The sequence below is a fragment of the Haliotis rufescens genome, unplaced genomic scaffold (genome assembly GCF_023055435.1).
Source record: "Haliotis rufescens isolate VD_foot unplaced genomic scaffold, xgHalRufe1.0.p SCAF_16, whole genome shotgun sequence".
NCBI classification, from domain to species: domain Eukaryota; kingdom Metazoa; phylum Mollusca; class Gastropoda; order Lepetellida; family Haliotidae; genus Haliotis; species Haliotis rufescens.
This window is the reverse complement of record NW_025963846.1, coordinates 6984028-7002881: the sequence shown is the minus strand read 5'-3', so window position 1 is coordinate 7002881 and position 18854 is coordinate 6984028. Positions and strand designations below refer to the sequence as shown.

Below are 18854 nucleotides of genomic sequence, written 5' to 3'. Positions count from 1 at the left end.
CAAACAGGTGGATACATAGTCAGAAGACCAATCAAACGTCCCTTGTTTACTCATGCCCATAAAGCGGCTTGTGTGGTATGGTCTAATCAAGTCTGAACTTGCATACTGCATCATGGCGGCGAGTCCATCTTTCTGATGAAAGTCCGTTTCTTTTACACATGGTAGGCGGACGTACACGGTGTCTGGAGGCAGGCTAATACAGCAATTGCTGCACACAACATTCTAGAGACTAATCCTAATGGTGGGGGAATTGGTAATTGTATGGGATGTGTTCCATTCAATTGTAAACTTGACTTGATCACTGCAGGTTTATCTGACCAGACCTCGATATCAGCCCGAATCTTGCAGAGGGCAGTTATCACCCATTTTGACAAGCACACGTTGGCTTTTAATGGTTTGATGTTTAACGCCGCACTCAGCAATATTTCAGCTATATGAGCGGTCTGTAAATAATCGAGTCTGGACCAGACAATCCAATGATTGACATCATGAACATCGATCCGTGCAAATGGAATACAATGACCTGCATAAACTAAGTAAGCAAGCCTTGCTACTTTTGCCACCAGTGTATGTCGGTGTCCACTGTATACAGCTTTGGCTGCTCTCTGCACATCATTTGTTTCAACTGTACAATTTGATATATTCTTGACAAACACGGTCAACAGTTCTATGAATATTTTATATAAACCAACAATACATCAAGGATGATCACAAATGATGATAGTCAAAAGTTACCAAATGACTGTGTTTTCATTCAAAATGTAACAACCATTATTTGTATGCAGGAAACATATTGTGAAAAATCATCCTGAGGCAACGCCCATGGCGTCCTGATGATACAACTACATACAAATTTTGGTTTATATTTATATTAAATACAAACATGATGTTTAACATGTTTTGTTCTGTAACATTTTGTTTGTTTATTTGTTTGTTGTTTGACGATGCACTCAGCAATATTCCAGCTATTTGACGGCGGTCTGTAAATAAGCGAATCAGGACCAGACAATTCAGTGATTGATGTCATAAGCATCGATCCACACAAGTGGGATACGATGACAGGCATCAACCAAGTCTGCGAGCCTGACCACCCCATCCGTTAGTCGCCTCTTATGACAAGCATTGTCACCTTCTATGAAGATATGGATCTCTATGAATACAGTCTGGTGGTAGTTAAATGAATTACTTTCATTAGTTGGTAAACAATATCTGTCCCAATATTTTATCTGGGTGGTGGATTATTTTGTTTCTAAATTAAACTCTTAAACTAACTTCCTATTGAAACTTGGTCTGCTTTGGCATTGTATTTAGCATTGGTAGTGATGATTTGACACTTGAGTCAGCAGACGCCATCAATTTGCTCACACAGAAAAATATTTGCAACGAAAGTTGAAGAGCATACCAACCGGTGTGTTAATTAAGGTTTTCTTTTATCCCTCATTTCAGTTTTTAATGGTGATTGATTTTGTTAACAAACTCATACTGAACAATGAATGATCAATAAAAGAGATGTGAGATAATGACTTGATGAGAGCTAGGACAGTTCTAGCATGTCAAATATGCGACAGCATCAACCATACTGGCATCACCTTGACTCCTTACACTCAGATACCATGATGAAGGAGAGACCACAAGGTTACCGAGATGTCCCTGGGAACATCAGCTGGACTGTTCTCATCAGACTACAGATGCATGTTTATCTCCTTGGCATCACCTTGAACCTTTACACTCAGACACCATGATGAAGGAGAGACCACAAGGTTACCGAGATGTCCCTGGGAACATCAGCTGGACTGTTCTCATCAGACTACAGATGCATGTTTATCTCCTTGGCATCACCTGGAACCTTTACACTCAGACACCATGATGAAGGAGAGACCACAAGGTTACCGAGATGTCCCTGGGAACATCAGCTGGACTGTTCTCATCAGACTACAGATGCATGTTTATCTCCTTGGCATCACCTTGAACCTTTACACTCAGACACCATGATGAAGGAGAGACCACAAGGTTACCGAGATGTCCCTGGGAACATCAGCTGGACTGTTCTCATCAGACTACAGATGCATGTTTATCTCCTTGGCATCACCTGGAACCTTTACACTCAGACACCATGATGAAGGAGAGACCACAAGGTTACCGAGATGTCCCTGGGAACATCAGCTGGACTGTTCTCATCAGACTACAGATGCATGTTTATCTCCTTGGCATCACCTTGAACCTTTACACTCAGACACCATGATGAAGGAGAGACCACAAGGCTACCGAGATGTCCCTGGGAACATCAGCTGGACTGTTTTCATCATATCACAGATGCATGTTTATCTCCTAATCAGTGTCAGAACTTGCACAGCAGACAAAATGATACTAAAAAGACTGTATGTATTTATACACAGGCACAGACTGTTACAATTGGCACAAGAAACAGATTCTCTAAGAATGACCTGGGAAGCATCACCCGACATCATCATCATCCCTGCATTGCTCATGTGTGTCTTTAGCACTGTAACACCTGTTAAGGCAGTGACTGATCCCCACTGTTTGACAAGAGTCTGCATTCCACATATTTCCATTCTTCATGAGATCACGTGAGGTCTCCACTATTCTCAATCACTTGACTGGTCTCCGGGAACTCACACTTGTGTCCATGGAGTCTATACTATCTAACAGGCAAGTCTAGTCACAGGATCTCACACACTTGTGTCCAGTCTATACTATCTAACAGGCAAGTCTAGTCACAGGATCTCACACACATGTCTAGTCTCTGTGTTCTCACATGTGTCTAGTATTGATCACCTCACATATATGTTTAGTCTCTGAGCGCTCACATGTGTCTATTCTCTAGGATTTCACATGTGTCCGGTATCGATCATTCACATGTGCTAAGTCTCTGTGATCACACATGTGTCCGGTATCGATCATTCACATGTTCTAAGTCTCTGTGATCTCACACGGGTCAGGTATCGATCATTCACATGTGTTAAGTCTCTGTGATCTCACATGTGTCCGGTATCGATCATTTACATGTGCTTAGTCTCTGTGATCAAACATGTGTCCAGTATCGATCATTCACATGTGCTAAGTCTCTGTGATCACACATGTGTCAGGTATCGATCATTCACATGTGCTAAGTCTCTGTGATCACACATGTGTCAGGTATCGATCATTCGCATGTGCTAAGTCTCTGTGATCACACATGTGTCAGGTATCGATCATTCACATGTGCTAAGTCTCTGTGATCACACATGTGTCAGGTATCGATCACTTCAGGTGTGTTAAGTCTCTGGGATGTCACATGTGTCCGGCATCAATCACTTCAGGTGTGTTAAGTCTCTGTGATCACACATGTGTCCGGTATCGAGCATTCACATGTGCTAAGTCTCTGTGATCAAACATGTGTCGGGTATCGATCATTCACATGTGCTAAGTCTCTGTGATCACACGTGTGTCTTGTACTGATCACCTCACATGTGTGTCTGAATCCTAAACACATCTCACATGTGTCTTGTAACAGTGGTCTCATATGTTCGTTCTACACTGTCTACAATGTCGTTTAGCCTCCCTGATGTCACACCGCTGTCTAGTCCTGCCTGGTCTCCTGATGTCACACACATCTAGTACACACATCTCACACACGTGTCGTGGTTCAATAATCTCATACTTGTGTCAATTTCAGCCTTTTCACATGAGCTTTGCTTCCCTGATATCGCACTCCATCACCTCATCAGTTGCCGTTCTCTACAGGTCCTTCTGACTCCTGCATGTCATGGAACTGGGACGTCCACCTCTCGGCATCCATGTCGTAGATCTGAAGCACAGTTAACACTTACAACAGTGGGATCTAGGACAGGGCAAATTGTAATAATGTACATATTGATAATGCACCTAATCCACACCCTAAACCATGCTCAAAATACATTATTATCAATTTTCATTCTCAGCTCCCTGGGGATTATACAACCTATGCTGCCTGTGAGGCACTAGAAGGTTAACAGTTATGCTACAATGTATCCTACTAGGGACCCCTTCCCTGCCTAAGGAGACACCACATCAGACTCAATTCCTCTTCATTGGTAAAATACATGCACCTTGACAAATCCATAACTTTAAGTATATTAACGTGAATTGGTAACTATTTAATTCTAATTAGGAATTTCAATTGACATTTACTGCAGACTTCGGGCCTGATATCGGCCTCTGTGAATGTGTAGATAATTCCCTGATTATACTCAAATCTCTTCACACATTGTGTTCACAAGACAAAGGGCTGCAAATTTCAAACAAAGTCACATGCCTAAGGAGACACCAACATGTGCTACGCAACCAACATTGCTCAACTTCACCTGATGCTGTCCACAGGACCATGTGCCCCACCAAACAACATGACATATTCCCGAGGCAAGGGTTGTTGTTGTTGTTTGTTTTTTAACGCCGCACTTAGCAATATTCCAGCTTTATGATGGTGGTCTGTAAATAATCGAGTCTGGACTAGACAATCCAGTGATTGACATCATGAGCATCAATCCACGCAATTGGGATCGATGACATGCATCAACCAAGTCAGCGAGCCTGACCAACCGATCCCGTAAGTCGCCTTTTACGACAAGCACAGTCGCCTTTTACGGCAACCGAGGCAAGGGAGTTAACTGACTATAAAAGCCCAGGTTCCACCCTTTTCATAGGCAGGAATTATGGAGTCATAATTTGGCTGGATTAATGAGTCCATGCATAGTCCAATACAAATCGACTAACGAAGTCAACATCTGGTTCGTAAACTGCTGTGAAGATTTTTCACATGTGTTTTGTCAACTTCGTGTCAACAGATATTTTCCTTATCTTTATGTGACTTGATGCACTTTGCAAAGTGTATTATTACAATATAGATCTTGATTATTGATCAGATTGTCTTGACTGGGTGCGCCATTTTGTTTGTTACAAATGCAATTGATATTAGAAGGAGAATTTGATTGGTCAATAGGCGGGACATATAAGGGAATTAACTGGTAATAGCCACTGCTGGCGCTAAGATCATGAAGATAGAACCCAGAGATTCCGGTTTAGTTCGGCAAGGGTGGAAACTGGACTTTTACAGTCCGTTCACTCCCTTACCTCAGGAAAGACAACATGACTGATCACAACAATACAACACGGAGCATGTTGAGGCAAGGTGTGTGTAAGTAAACAGCGTCATGTTTTGTTATTTCAGAAAAATATAACTCAAAATAAGTCTTAAGAAAATCCATTATCTGACGGCTCTATCTTTGGTGGACAAGAACAAAAAATGATACAAACAGAAAAATCAAACAAATACATATTTTTAACTTCTTAAATAATTAGTGATCAAATGAACAGAACAGAGTCTCTGGCCACTGCAAACATCTTATAGAGAACAAACTTTTCTCTGACAGAAGTAAATGCATGTTAATGCCAAACCAGTTAACCATGTTAACATCCTGAACTTTAAGGCTCAACAACACAAACAACTTTATGCCAAATCATTTAAGTACTGACTTCAATATTGCCTGCTATTTAATCCTTAACAGACAAAAATGGTTGACAACGTTACAAATCAGTGACTTCATTCAGAGCAACAATGCAACACAAGCCCGCCCACTCTTATATCAACCAATCAGAAAACAGTACTCTGTTCGTGGGCATGGCCTATTTTAATGAAGACATAAAAGCAAAGTAAATTGCTTGGTTAGTCAATCAAATGCCACGGAATCACTAGCAAATGCCCATTTATCTGGCCAAACACATCTTCCCGAGGCAAGAAAGTTAACTGACATTAAAAGTCCAGTTTCAACCCTTGCCGAACTAGGCTGGAATTCCTGGGCTCGATCGTAGCGCCACAAGTGGCTATTACCAGTTATGTCCCTTCTAAACCTCTCCTATGGACCAATCAGATTCCATCTCTCGTATCACTTGCGTTTGCTTCACACAAAATGGTGGCGCCCAGTCAGGACGATCTGATCGATAATCAAGTTCTATATCGTGATAAAACGGGTCTTACATCGCGAAATGCATCAAATCACGTGAGCACCTTAATTAAAAACATGAAAAGATTTTGAAAATATCTGCTGACGAGTTGGCGGTGTACATGCTTTGCAAATCCTGCAATCGACCGAAATCGGCACGACAGTTTACGGACCGGATGTCGATTTTGGTGAGCGATTTTGATTGGACTATGCATAAACTCGTTAGTCCAGCCAAAATGTAACTCCATAATACCCGGCTAGTTCGGCAAGGGTGGAAACTGGACTTGTATAGTCAGTTTACTCTCTTGCCTCGGGAAGATGGGCCCAACAGTACTGAGCAGCACAAACTTACTGAACGTGCTAGAGCTGATTGGTAGGCCAATAACCTTAACACCATGAAATGTGGGCCTTGTTTTATTAATAATTAAAGAACAAACACAGTCCTCCCTACCTGGCTGACAAAGGTTAGACAGTGTCTTTTAGATGTCTCTAGTTGTGCCCTTTGACCCCACTTGAACTCGAAACTTGGTGGGTCCACGTTTTGTAGGCGGATACATTCGATGTAGCCTTGCCGTACAAACTCCTGGGTAATTAGCTTCTTGGCATCCCCGAAAGTTGGATGAGGAAGGCTGAAAAGGAGATAAGACACATGCTGTAGCACATCAGTAGTACACCTTCAGTGTGGATCTTTCTTCATGATATCAATCACTGGTTTGTCTGGTCCAGACTGGATAATTTCCAGAATGACATCATATAGATTGAATATTGCTGAGTGGGGAGTCAATTAAAACAAATGATGTGCAGAGAGCACCCAAAGCTGTATACAGTGGACTCTGACATAAACTGGTGGCAAAAGTACCAAGTCTTGCTGACTTGGTTTATGCATGTCATTGTATTCCAATTGCACGGATCGATGTTCATGATATCAATCACTGGTTTGTCTGGTTCAGACTGGATAATTTCCAGAATGACATCATATAGATTGAATATTGCTGTGTGGGGAGTCAAATTTCAAACAATAGCTAGAATCACAGTACCCTGTAGATAATCAGGTTTGGGATCACAAAAAAACAGTGGTCGATAGCATGAACAATGTTCCAATGTTTTGGGACCCAGAATCAACCAATCCACACATTGTAACCTTCTGAGAAAGTGAGTATTGTTAACACTGCACAATGTTCTCGTTTACCGGTAACTACCAGTTTTTCATCGGTAAAATTGGGCCAGTAATTCATGTGACTGTCAGTCCAGCAGATACAGTACCTTACACATCTTTGTTGTTGACAAAACATCTGTGATATTCATATCAGTACAGTTTTTGAACAAAGTCAGCTTGTCTGTTACCCATCATGGTTGCTTCGAGGTTAAATATATATTTGTAGTGACTTAGTCTTGAAATATTTAAAAAAAAAGATGAGAAAAGACTGAACTCTCTGTGATTTACGTGTAGTTACTTCAGAGATGACGTCATTGTATTGATCATGATGTTTAAAGAATCACAACCAGGCAATTTTCAAAGGTTTTTTTATCTGTTGAAAGACTGAAATGACTGACAGAAATTAGGGGGTACTGGTAATTTTAAGAGTTGCCAGTCCACCAGGACTGGCAGTTTAAAAACCCAGCAGGGAACACTGTCTGCAGTCAGCAATATTCTAACTAAAAGTCCGGGCCAGGAAATCCAATTTACCCCTGAATCCAAAGGGACAGCAAACAACCAATTTCCCTTTAAGCTGGGGTGTGTCGACAATCACAGGGTCTTGGTACCTACTGAAGCTTGCTGGGACAACGCAATTCTAACTCTGGATGTAATGACTGAGAGCACGGATATGGTGCTGACAAACCTAGAAACATAATTGGGGTAAACCGGGATTCGAACCCACAATCATAGGTTTCTGGTGTGCCCAAGGGACGCAACTCTGCACAGTAAATCGCGATACCTTAGACAACTGGGCTACCCATGCCCCCTAAGAGGTATGGAGTGTTTTCAAAGACCATTGTGTGGACAAGCAAAAGTTAGTCAAACTCAAAAAAAATTCAACATGCATTTGGTGCTTGTGGACATATATATATATTAGGTTGCCCCTTTCAATAACAGATTGCACTGGTGCATGTTTTTTATAGTTAAATGGAGCCCTGAGCATATCCATCTAATCCACGGCTCAGATAACAAGCATGAAGTAACATCTCCTAAAATATACTACTCAAAAAGAAGTCAAAGAACAACTGAATCTTTAGTATACATCAGTAATGGGTTATCATCACCATCATTTTGACTGAGATTAAAGACCTCCTGAGAGCTGTAGAATTGTAAAGGATTCTTGGCATCCCCCTTGACACTTGCAGGCAATTCATGTTAATTTTGGTACATTCCAGACAAATGTTGATAAGGACCTGAAATACGAGCAGCAACTTACTCGGGCTCAACTCCCAGTTTCTTCAAGGCGTGCCACATCTCAGCTGAAATATGTAGGAAATGCAATCAGTTATGCAAATCAATAAATACTTAATATAGAACAGTTATTCTGTATGTCAAAGGTATGCAATCATTAATAGAACTTGATGCTCAGGGTTACAACCATGCTGTCTAATGAAGCTTATTATTATTTCACAGTGTTACTGTGCATTAAGAATATGTCTTGCCCCGCCCATGTCCCGCTACTCACAGGTTTACCTGATGTCTACACTACCCCCATACACAGCCTACAACCAGCCCCACCCTGCCTATTTCATCACAGTTTGGAATGTAGTACCTCTAACGCCTCTAACCCAATAGACAGAATTCTATCCCCCCCACACCCTCCACCTTTCAGGGCTACTCACAGGGCTACTCACAGCCCTGCATGTTAACCCTTGCCCTCATCTCAGTGCCCCACCCTGCCTTGCCCCACTCTATCCAGGCTACTCACAACTACTGAAATGCTGCATGTTAAACCATCACTGCCTCACAGTGCCCCATCCCACCGACTCTTATCCAGGCTACTAACAGTCGTGCACGTTAACCCTTCACCTCCTTACAGTTCCCCATCCCACCGACTCTTATCCAGGCTCCTAACAGTCCTGCACGTTAACCCTTCACCTCCTCACAGTTCCCCATCCCACAGACTCTTATCCAGGCTACTAACAGTCCTGCACGTTAACCCTTCACCTCCTTACAGTTCCCCATCCCACCGACTCTTATCCAGGCTACTAACAGTCGTACACGTTACCCCTTCACCTCCTTACAGTTCCCCATCCCACCGACTCTTATCCAGGCTACTAACAGTCCTGCATGTTAACCCTTCACCTCCTTACAGTTCCCCATCCCACCGACTCTTATCCAGGCTACTAACAGTCGTGCACATTAACCCTTCACCTACTCACAGTTCCCCATCCCACCGACTCTTATCCAGGCTACTAACAGTCCTGCACGTTAACCCTTCACCTCCTCACAGTTCCCCATCCCACCGACTCTTATCCAGGCTACTAACAGTCGTGCACGTTAACCCTTCACCGCCTCACAGTTCCCCATCCCACCGACTCTTATCCAGGCTACTAACAGTCGTGCACGTTAACCCTTCACCTCCTTACAGTTCCCCATCCCACCGACTCTTATCCAGGCTACTAACAGTCCTGCACGTTAACCCTTCACAGTTCCCCATCCCCCCCGACTCTTATCCAGGCTACTAACAGTCGTGCACGTTAACCCTTCACCTCCTTACAGTTCCCCATCCCACCGACTCTTATCCAGGCTACTAACAGTCGTGCACGTTAACCCTTCACCGCCTCACAGTTCCCCATCCCACCGACTCTTATCCAGGCTACTAACAGTCGTGCACGTTAACCCTTCACCTCCTTACAGTTCCCCATCCCACCGACTCTTATCCAGGCTACTAACAGTCCTGCACGTTAACCCTTCACCTCCTCACAGTTCCCCATCCCACCGACTCTTATCCAGGCTACTAACAGTCGTGCACGTTAACCCTTCACCGCCTCACAGTTCCCCATCCCACCGACTCTTATCCAGGCTACTAACAGTCGTGCACGTTAACCCTTCACCTCCTTACAGTTCCCCATCCCACCGACTCTTATCCAGGCTACTAACAGTCCTGCACTTTAACCCTTCACAGTTCCCCATCCCCCCCGACTCTTATCCAGGCTACTAACAGTCGTGCACGTTAACCCTTCACCTCCTTACAGTTCCCCATCCCACCGACTCTTATCCAGGCTACTAACAGTCGTGCACATTAACCCTTCACCTCCTCACAGTTCCCCATCCCACCGACTCTTATCCAGGCTACTAACAGTCCTGCACGTTAACCCTTCACCTCCTCACAGTTCCCCATCCCACCGACTCTTATCCAGGCTACTAACAGTCGTGCACGTTAACCCTTCACCGCCTCACAGTTCCCCATCCCACCGACTCTTATCCAGGCTACTAACAGTCGTGCACGTTAACCCTTCACCTCCTTACAGTTCCCCATCCCACCGACTCTTATCCAGGCTACTAACAGTCCTGCACGTTAACCCTTCACAGTTCCCCATCCCCCCCGACTCTTATCCAGGCTACTAACAGTCGTGCACGTTAACCCTTCACCTCCTTACAGTTCCCAATCCCACCGACTCTTATCCAGGCTACTAACAGTCGTGCATGTTAACCCTTCACCTCCTTACAGTTCCCCATCCCCCCCGACTCTTATCCAGGCTACTAACAGTCGTGCACGTTAACCCTTCACCTCCTTACAGTTCCCCATCCCACCGACTCTTATCCAGGCTACTAACAGTCGTGCACGTTAACCCTTCACCTCCTCACAGTTCCCCATCCCACCGACTCTTATCCAGGCTACTAACAGTCGTGCACATTAACCCTTCACCTCCTTACAGTTCCCCATCCCACCGACTCTTATCCAGGGTACTAACAGTCCTGCACGTTAACCCTTCACCTCCTAACAGTTCCCCATCCCACCGACTCTTATCCAGGCTACTAACAGTCGTGCACGTTAACCCTCCACCTCCTTACAGTTCCCCATCCCACCGACTCTTATCCAGGCTACTAACAGTCCTGCACGTTAACCCTTCACCTCCTTACAGTTCCCCATCCCACCGACTCTTATCCAGGCTACTAACAGTCATGCACGTTAACCCTTCACCTCCTTACAGTTCCCCATCCCACCGACTCTTATCCAGGCTACTCACAGTCGTGCACGTTAACCCTTCACCTCCTTACAGTTCCCCATCACACTGACTCTTATCCAGGCTACTCACAGTCGTGCACGTTAACCCTTCACCTCCTCACAGTTCCCAATCCCACCAACTCTTATCCAGGCTTCTCACAGTCATGCACGTTAACCCTTCACCTCCTCACAGTGCCCCATCCCACCGACTCTTATCCAGGCTACTCACAGTTGTGCACGTTAACCCTTCACCTCCTCACAGTTCCCCATCCCACCGACTCTTATCCAGGCTACTCACAGTCGTGCACGTTAACCCTTCACCTCCTCACAGCGCCCCATCCCACCGACTCTTATCCAGGCTACTCACAATCCTGCATGACATTGCCGTTCATGTAGATGAGGCTGAGAATCACCATCAGCAGGCCTGTCTTTGTGTTGTCTTCTTCGGGCCTGAAAAACACGAATCATGGCAATCCTAGGAACATACTGGAATGCTGGATAATGACAGCAATATATTTCAACAACCTGGGAGTGGGAAGAAGTTCTTCTGTCACTTTCCAGTTTGGTCATTTTAATGCATACTGAAACAATCATACCATTTCTTCAGTACCCTTGACATTTACCATTCTGATAATTCATTTTGAATAAAAACAAATAAATACATTAGAATGAAGCAATTGCATTTGATGTACCTTTGATGTGAAATATTCATGCAAAGCAAATATGCCTTGTCTTTGAAGTCATGTTTTGGGGGCTATTTAATTAAAAAATCTCAAATTAATGGTACTAGTTATTCAACTGATTTCCAGACCTTATTTCTGAAAGTGTCATAAAAGTGAGTGAGTGAGTGAGTTTTGGCTTTACGCCGCTTTTAGCAATATTCCAGCAATATCACGGCAGGGGACACCAGAAATGGGCTTCACACATTGTACCCATGTTGGGAATCGAACCCGGGTCTTCGGCGTGACGAGCGAACGCTTTAACCACTTGGCTACCCGACTGCCCCAGTGCCATTAAAGCCAATCAGGGGCATCATCAATTAACAGGATATGCAGTCAGCATGGAAACTGTATTCTTCACTAAAATATGCTGCTGCTGCTGCTGTGGCCATTTTGAATATTTCAAACTGAAAACTAAGCTGCAACTGGAGACAAGTAAACATATCTATGGTGCCGGTTATTCAAGTGATTTTTGAAGCCCTATTTCTGACAAGTTGCCTAAAGTGAAACCATAATGGTATTGTATTGCTAGAACAAAAATGACAACAGTGACAGACCTTGGATTCAAACTCTGACAGAGTTATGTCCCCCTAGGCCACTGAGTATGCCCTGCTATTGCTTGGACAAAGAGTACTCCACTCTTAGTTTTTGGACATGAGTGCTAGCAGTACTACCTACCACAGGTGTGGGTTGTCTGTGTCTATATCAACATGACTGCTAGCAGTACTACCTACCACAGATGTGGGTTGTCTGTGTCTATATCAACATGACTGCTAGCAGTACTACCTACCACAGGTGTGGGTTGTCTGTGTCTATATCAACATGACTGCTAGCAGTACTACCTACCACAGATGTGGGTTGTCTGTGTCTATATCAACATGACTGCTAGCAGTACTACCTACCACAGGTGTGGGTTGTCTGTGTCTATATCAACATGACTGCTAGCAGTACTACCTACCACAGCAGATGTGGGTTGTCTGTGTCGTTCTCCAGTCTGTTGAGGAGTATGAAGCTGCCCTTGTACTTATCCTGTAGTTCGACAACATCAACCCCAAAGACCTGCAATGTTGGAAAACATCAGTCCTAAGTTCCAACTGAAACCTCACTGCATGATTCAGAGTTCCAGATAACTTTTAGAGCTATTGAGTTTTTACTCGAAGGTTTCTGTTTTAATTGGGTTATTACATTTTTCATTGGGTAACCAATATTTTTTCACTCATCTATTCATCACTCTATGGGTTTTTCCCAAAATTAGTGAACATTTTAAGATTTTAAAAAAAAGAAATAATGTTTTAGATGTATATCATGGTATATAACTGTTCTAAATATATAGCTTGACTCGGAAAGTAAATTGGCTCGTAATTGTGTTTCGGAATTTCGCATGCTGAAAAACTACATTGGGTATTTATGCGTGCTGTTTTATACATTTGAGTTTTTATTTAATGTACGAGTTTCTGTACGCAAGTTAATTGAAAGTAATTGGGTTTTGAATATTTGGTGGGGGGTATTTTACGTAGATACACTGCTTATCTGTAGCTCTGATGATTTGTACTGAATCATGCATCAGCCTGTTCTCTTTTACACAGTTGTTTCCCAAGTAAGGTCTTCTGACTAACTCCTAAACTCTAGGATATTTTTGGTTGAAAGAAGATTCCTTTACTGAAAACATTCTCTAGAGTACCATGTTAATGCCATCTTGTCAAAAAGAATGCAAATTTAAAAAAAAGAATTATATTGTAGTGAACAATGTTTCCATGTTCGTATAATCTGATAATGAAGTTAACATGACAACATTTAGTTGAATGCAAGTTCTGACTTTCTATCATGGTCTATCTTCTACCTGATAATTTAAGACAGCTACACGATAAATGGCAAAGAACAATGAAGAACAAAGCACGGTTATTTTCACAATAACACGTTGTCCTATCATGATGTCATTTCTGGAGTTGTTCGTTTTTTATGCGTTGGCAACTTGATGTCATATAGTGGATGACTTTATTGAGAGGGAAGTTTCTAGTAAGTTGGGGCAGGGATGAAATTCTGAATCTTCACATTACTATTGTCAAACAAGATGAACAGTCAGTTGTCCCACTCACCCTGGCTAGCTTCTCCTGTGCCTTCTTCATTATATGCGCAAAGGCTGACCGGTGTTCTTTCAGCACATTCTTGTTGATGTCTGTAAATGTCAGTATTTCAGTAATATTATGGTGTGTAAGCTTACTATGGGAGGAAAGCTTGTAAGTATTAGATGTTTACCATTTGCTGACAAACTCTGAGTGAGTGAGGGAGTGAGTTGGGTTTAACGCCGCTTCTAACAGTATCCCAGTTATATCGCGGCGTGTCAGCTTAATGTGGGAGGAAAGCCCCAAGTGATGCAGGTCTCAGACGTTTACCACTTCTGTGAAGCCCACGAGCACAGGTATGGTGCTGACAAACCTAGAGACATAATCGGGGCAAACCGGGATTCGAACCCACAATCATAGGTTTCTGGCGTGCCCACGGGATGCAACTCTGCACAGTGAATCACGGTGCCTTAGATGCCTGGGCCACCTGTGCCCCCTGACAAACTCTGAAACAATCAGAGAACCCTGTAATCAAACCCATGATCATAGACTAAGGAGCACTGAGGGTGAAGAGGGACTGCTAGGAATCAGAGGGAATCAGTGATTCAAACCCATGATCACATCGTGATAGCATGCCTAAGGGAGGTAACTCTTCGCATCAATTTGTGTCCTCATGAGCCTCCTTCAAAGTGTCAACAGTTTGTCATACATAAAAATAAAAACTGATGTTTGTTTGTTTGTTGTTTAGCGCCGCATTCAGCAATATTCCAGCTGTATGGCAGCGGTCTGTAAATAATCTAGTCTTGACCAGACAATTCAGTGATTGACATCATGAGCATCGATCCATGCAATTTGTGATACAATGACATGCATCAACAGAGTCAGCGAGCCTAACCACCCGATCCCATTAATTGTCTTAAAACTGAAAGAGCTTTTATTAACCGTGTGTATCTCTAGGAGTCTGGTAAAGGTCTGTTCAGTCTAGTAAGCTCAGCTAACAATACTCCATATCATCATGATAATTACACAAAATCTACAGAAATGATGCTAGGAGTAGGAGCCAAGTTCCAAAGTTCTTAGCTCTGACTGCTCAATATGAATGTCTATTTCATTTTTGAATATAACATGTAAATATCTGAGTAATATGTGAAATCTAAGGGCATCACATTATCTTACGACTGTGACATTTGAAAAGTTATTTTGTCTTTCAGCATGTTCAGTGAGTTAGTGAGTTAATATTTAAAGTCACATCGGCATTGTTTCAGCCATATCGTGACCCAGCATGTTCAGATACTGATGTAATTTGTAAAGAGCAGCAAGTAATTATTGCTACGAAATAGTCACTACTCTCTAGATCTTTCAACTGAAAGTAAACTTTGCCTTACCCGGTTTTTTGATTGGATAATTCTTCTGCCACACTATCAGCAAATATTGCACAAGATCATTTACCTGCAAAGAAAAGAATTGGAAAAGATTTGAAATTGGTAAAAAGGCTGATGGCTGATTGAAAGTCCTCACTATTTAGAACCTGATGTATGAATCATACATGAATTGCCTTCTTCTCTGTAGCCTTCAAGTAACAACTCAGTAACCAGTAGGTAGATATAGTTGTATGGAAGCTGGGAACTTTTCTATCCAAGACTCTTGAAGGATTGTGAGTGAGTGAGTGAGTGAGTGAGTGAGTGAGTGAGTGAGTGAGTGAGTGAATGAGAAAGTGAGTGAGTGGGTGGGTGAGAGTGGTGGTGAGGTGAGGTGAAATGGGGTTTAACGTCGCATCCAAGATTATTGCACTTATATACAACGTGCATGTACATGTTTGTGTTTGTGTGGCTGCTTGTACTAGTCTGGACTGATGCCGATTTATAGTGCTAGCTCACTGAGATACCATGCCGCAGTTTAACATGAATATCCCACTCAGACACAGTATACTGACTCCCGAGTCGACCCGTCCTTGTTTTAGCCCCTTAATGCCGAGCGCCAGACAGGGTAACAACAAGTACCATCTTTTAACGTCTTTTGGTATGACGCGGCCGGAGATCGAACTCCGGACCTAACGCTCTACGAGCGGACTCTATACCACTAGACCACGGAGTCGGTCGGTGAGTGAGTGGAGTGAGTGAGTGGAGTGAGTGAGTGAGTGAATGAGTGAGTTTGGTTTAATATAGCTCTAAACAGAATGTAAATATCATGGCATATCAGCTTCATATGTTAAGAAACCAAGACAACCAAACCAAGACACATAATCAGTTTGAACTAGAGATTCAAACCCATGATCTTAGGTTTCTGGCGTAACTGCACACAACTACAGTGCCCTAGACAACTGGGACACCCGTGTCCCCAGGGGTTAAATGTCTTTTCAGAATGACCATATATTTTCATGAGTCAAAACTGAATTCAAGCAAGTCCAGTTCCAGAATATTATTACAACAAAAGAATCAAACCATTTGTAATCCCAAAACTATACAACTCATTTTGTCAGTGGAAATACTAGTCTGCACGTGGGAAATACAAAAACTGTTACGCGTGGACAAACATATCAAATGACATACTGTTATAAATTATTCTTCACCAATTATCACGATCGCCAATGAAACAGCTAATTGTTTTAAGTGTAATGTTAAATAAACTAGAAACAAATCAAACTTTCATATAGAATAACATATTTTGATTTGATTTTATGATACATAATTATTCCACATAACATTTCGCACTTTTCATTCAAACACACTGGCGATTTGCCAACAGTGTGCATGGTGTGTGACTTCGGTTATGCATTCACATAGAATGTTGTGGCAACATGGTTGTATGGTTAATTGGGAGGACAAGCCTCGTCGGTTTGTTAAATAGAGAAATCATGTGCTAATGTTGTAAACAATGAATGTAAGAAGCAAGATTGTCTGTATGTCTAATATTGATGTGTCCGGGATGTCAAACTGACAGATTTTTTAACCCCGGGTCCCCACGAGGGTACCAACTTCAGCGTTTGAAATTAATGGATGACTGGGGTCCTTGAGGTTATATCCTCGAGTATTTGAATCTACAGACAACAATATTGACAGATTAAATATGAGTAAGTATTTGTTGTTTAACGCCACACTCAGATTTATTCCAACTATATGACAGTGGCTTGTAAATAAGTGAGTTTGGACTAGACAATTCAGTGATTGACATTGTGATCATAAAACGATCCATGACATCAGGGTATGGTGGCACGCCAAGACCACCTGAACCATGTGGTCACCTCTTACGACCAGCATAGGTTGCTAGGGGCCTATTCTTACCTCGGAATCCACACAGAATTATGAACCTTGTCTTTCACGCTTAACTTTGAACTTTCTCTTTCATGCCTAACATTGAACACTGATACATCTATCACAACTCACTTTCCGGTCAAGTTCTGCCCTGTCAATGCCTGCGGCAACCTTGTCAGCTTGTGTCTGACTGGACAGCTGTCTCTGGGTGGCCGCTGGGGCCTGAGACGATGATGGACGTTGACTTGTGGACGGACGCTGACTAGACTGGGAACTTGTCTCCCCTCTTGCACTGCTGCGGTCATGTCTGGCACCCGATGGATGAGCCTGATATTGGAGACAAATAGCGGACATTGGTGATATTGCATACAAAGGTAAAACACTCACTGAAAAATATCATGCTAACGATAAAAAATGATAAAACTAGTTTCTAAGGCTTTAAAAAATGAAAAAGAAGTGAATCTTGGGCAACAGCTTTTGAAAACAACCAAAACAGGATGAAAATATGAAAAACACTTTAATTTTGACCTTATTATTATTTTCTTACACCACTAAGCACTTTCAGAGTAATGCACTTACCCAGGTGCACTTTTTCAGATCCATTTAGCACTGTGCTGGCTCGAACGTGCATTATTTAGCCGACGCTCTACCATGGACCAAGTGAGTGAGTGAGTGAGTTTGGTTTAACACCGTTTTTAACAGTATTCCAGTTATATCACGGCATGTCAGCGTGTGGGAGGAAAGCCCGAAGTGATGCAGGTCTCAGACGTTTACCACTTCAGTGAAACCCACGAGCATGGGTCTGGTGCTGACAAACCTAGAAACATAATTGGGGCAAACCGGGATTCAAACCCACAATCATAGATTTCTGGCGTGCCCAAGGGACGCAAATCTGCATATCGAATCGGGGTGCCTTAAATGACTGGGCCACCCATGCCCACTACCATGGACCAAGACTGCCATCAAATGTAATTAGTGCGCGTTTAACGGGTAACTAGCACATCATTAACATGCATGCCCAATTATGGAAACAACGAATTGTGCATGCGTGTTACAGACGTCACAACCTCTCCATTCATCTTTTCAAGGAAGCACTATCTGTCATTGTCCATCAAAATGAGTAACCAATTTGACCTCTGATTGTGACCAGGTCGAGTAATCAATCATTATTCAGTTCTATTTTCACAGTAAACATTGACTTTTTTCTACGAGTTGGGAGTGGCTACGAATACTTGATGCCTACGAATTGGTTTGGTTACGAATGCATCTTCATCCTATGGTCTCACATCTGAACAAGGATTTGAATTGTTTTCAGTTCTTTTCAGGATTGCAGGAAGTGTTCGGTGTTATCCGACTGCGTAGAAACTTAACTCCTTGAATAAATAGATCTACAAACCGATGATTTGGGCTTTTCATGTTTCCCCGCTGGTCTCTTAGGAGGCATTGTGATTTTGACTTTGGACTATGACTGTTTAGGTGGACACATTTTCTTTTCTGATCAAGATAAATTTCGCTGAAAACATTTTTGAGTAGTGGCGGGAAGTTCAGAGTTACTTCCCTTCCAGCAAAGTTGGACTGGTTTGCCTGCCTCGGACCGCATGCGCTCCTCGCCTCACTTCATTAAAAGGCGAATGGCAGGGAACCAATCTTACAGAAATTGTGCTTGTCGTGAACGATCTTGAGTAATATCACT

The 18854-nt window shown here is 42.8% G+C and overlaps 1 protein-coding gene across 1 annotated transcript; it reads right to left on the bottom strand.

The window, feature by feature from the left end:
- Window positions 1-2372: 2372 nt before the first annotated feature.
- On the bottom strand, window positions 2373-18709 carry LOC124134038 (non-structural maintenance of chromosomes element 3 homolog). The gene is made up of 9 exons (XM_046498658.2): window positions 18558-18709; window positions 17294-17488; window positions 15296-15359; window positions 13944-14023; window positions 12806-12906; window positions 11496-11578; window positions 8393-8435; window positions 6430-6607; window positions 2373-3808 (listed from the first exon to the last, which is right to left on the bottom strand). The coding sequence occupies exons 1-9, from the start codon at window positions 18603-18605 to the stop codon at window positions 3725-3727; spliced, it is 876 nt and encodes a 291-aa protein (XP_046354614.2). The 5' UTR covers window positions 18606-18709; the 3' UTR covers window positions 2373-3724.
- Window positions 18710-18854: the final 145 nt, after the last annotated feature.

What these genes read in the sequence shown, in the direction of transcription:
- LOC124134038 (XM_046498658.2), bottom strand. Translation starts at nt 18,605, where the DNA reads ATGCCTCCTAAGAGACCAGCGGGGAAACATGAAAAGCCCAAATCATCG. An exon ending in TTATCCAATCAAAAAACCGG is followed by an intron (nt 14,024 to 15,295) that starts GTAAGGCAAAGT and finishes TGACATTTACAG; the next exon opens with ACATCAACAAGAATGTGCTG. An exon ending in GACAACCCACATCTGCTGTG is followed by an intron (nt 11,579 to 12,805) that starts GTAGGTAGTACT and finishes CGTGTTTTTCAG; the next exon opens with GCCCGAAGAAGACAACACAA.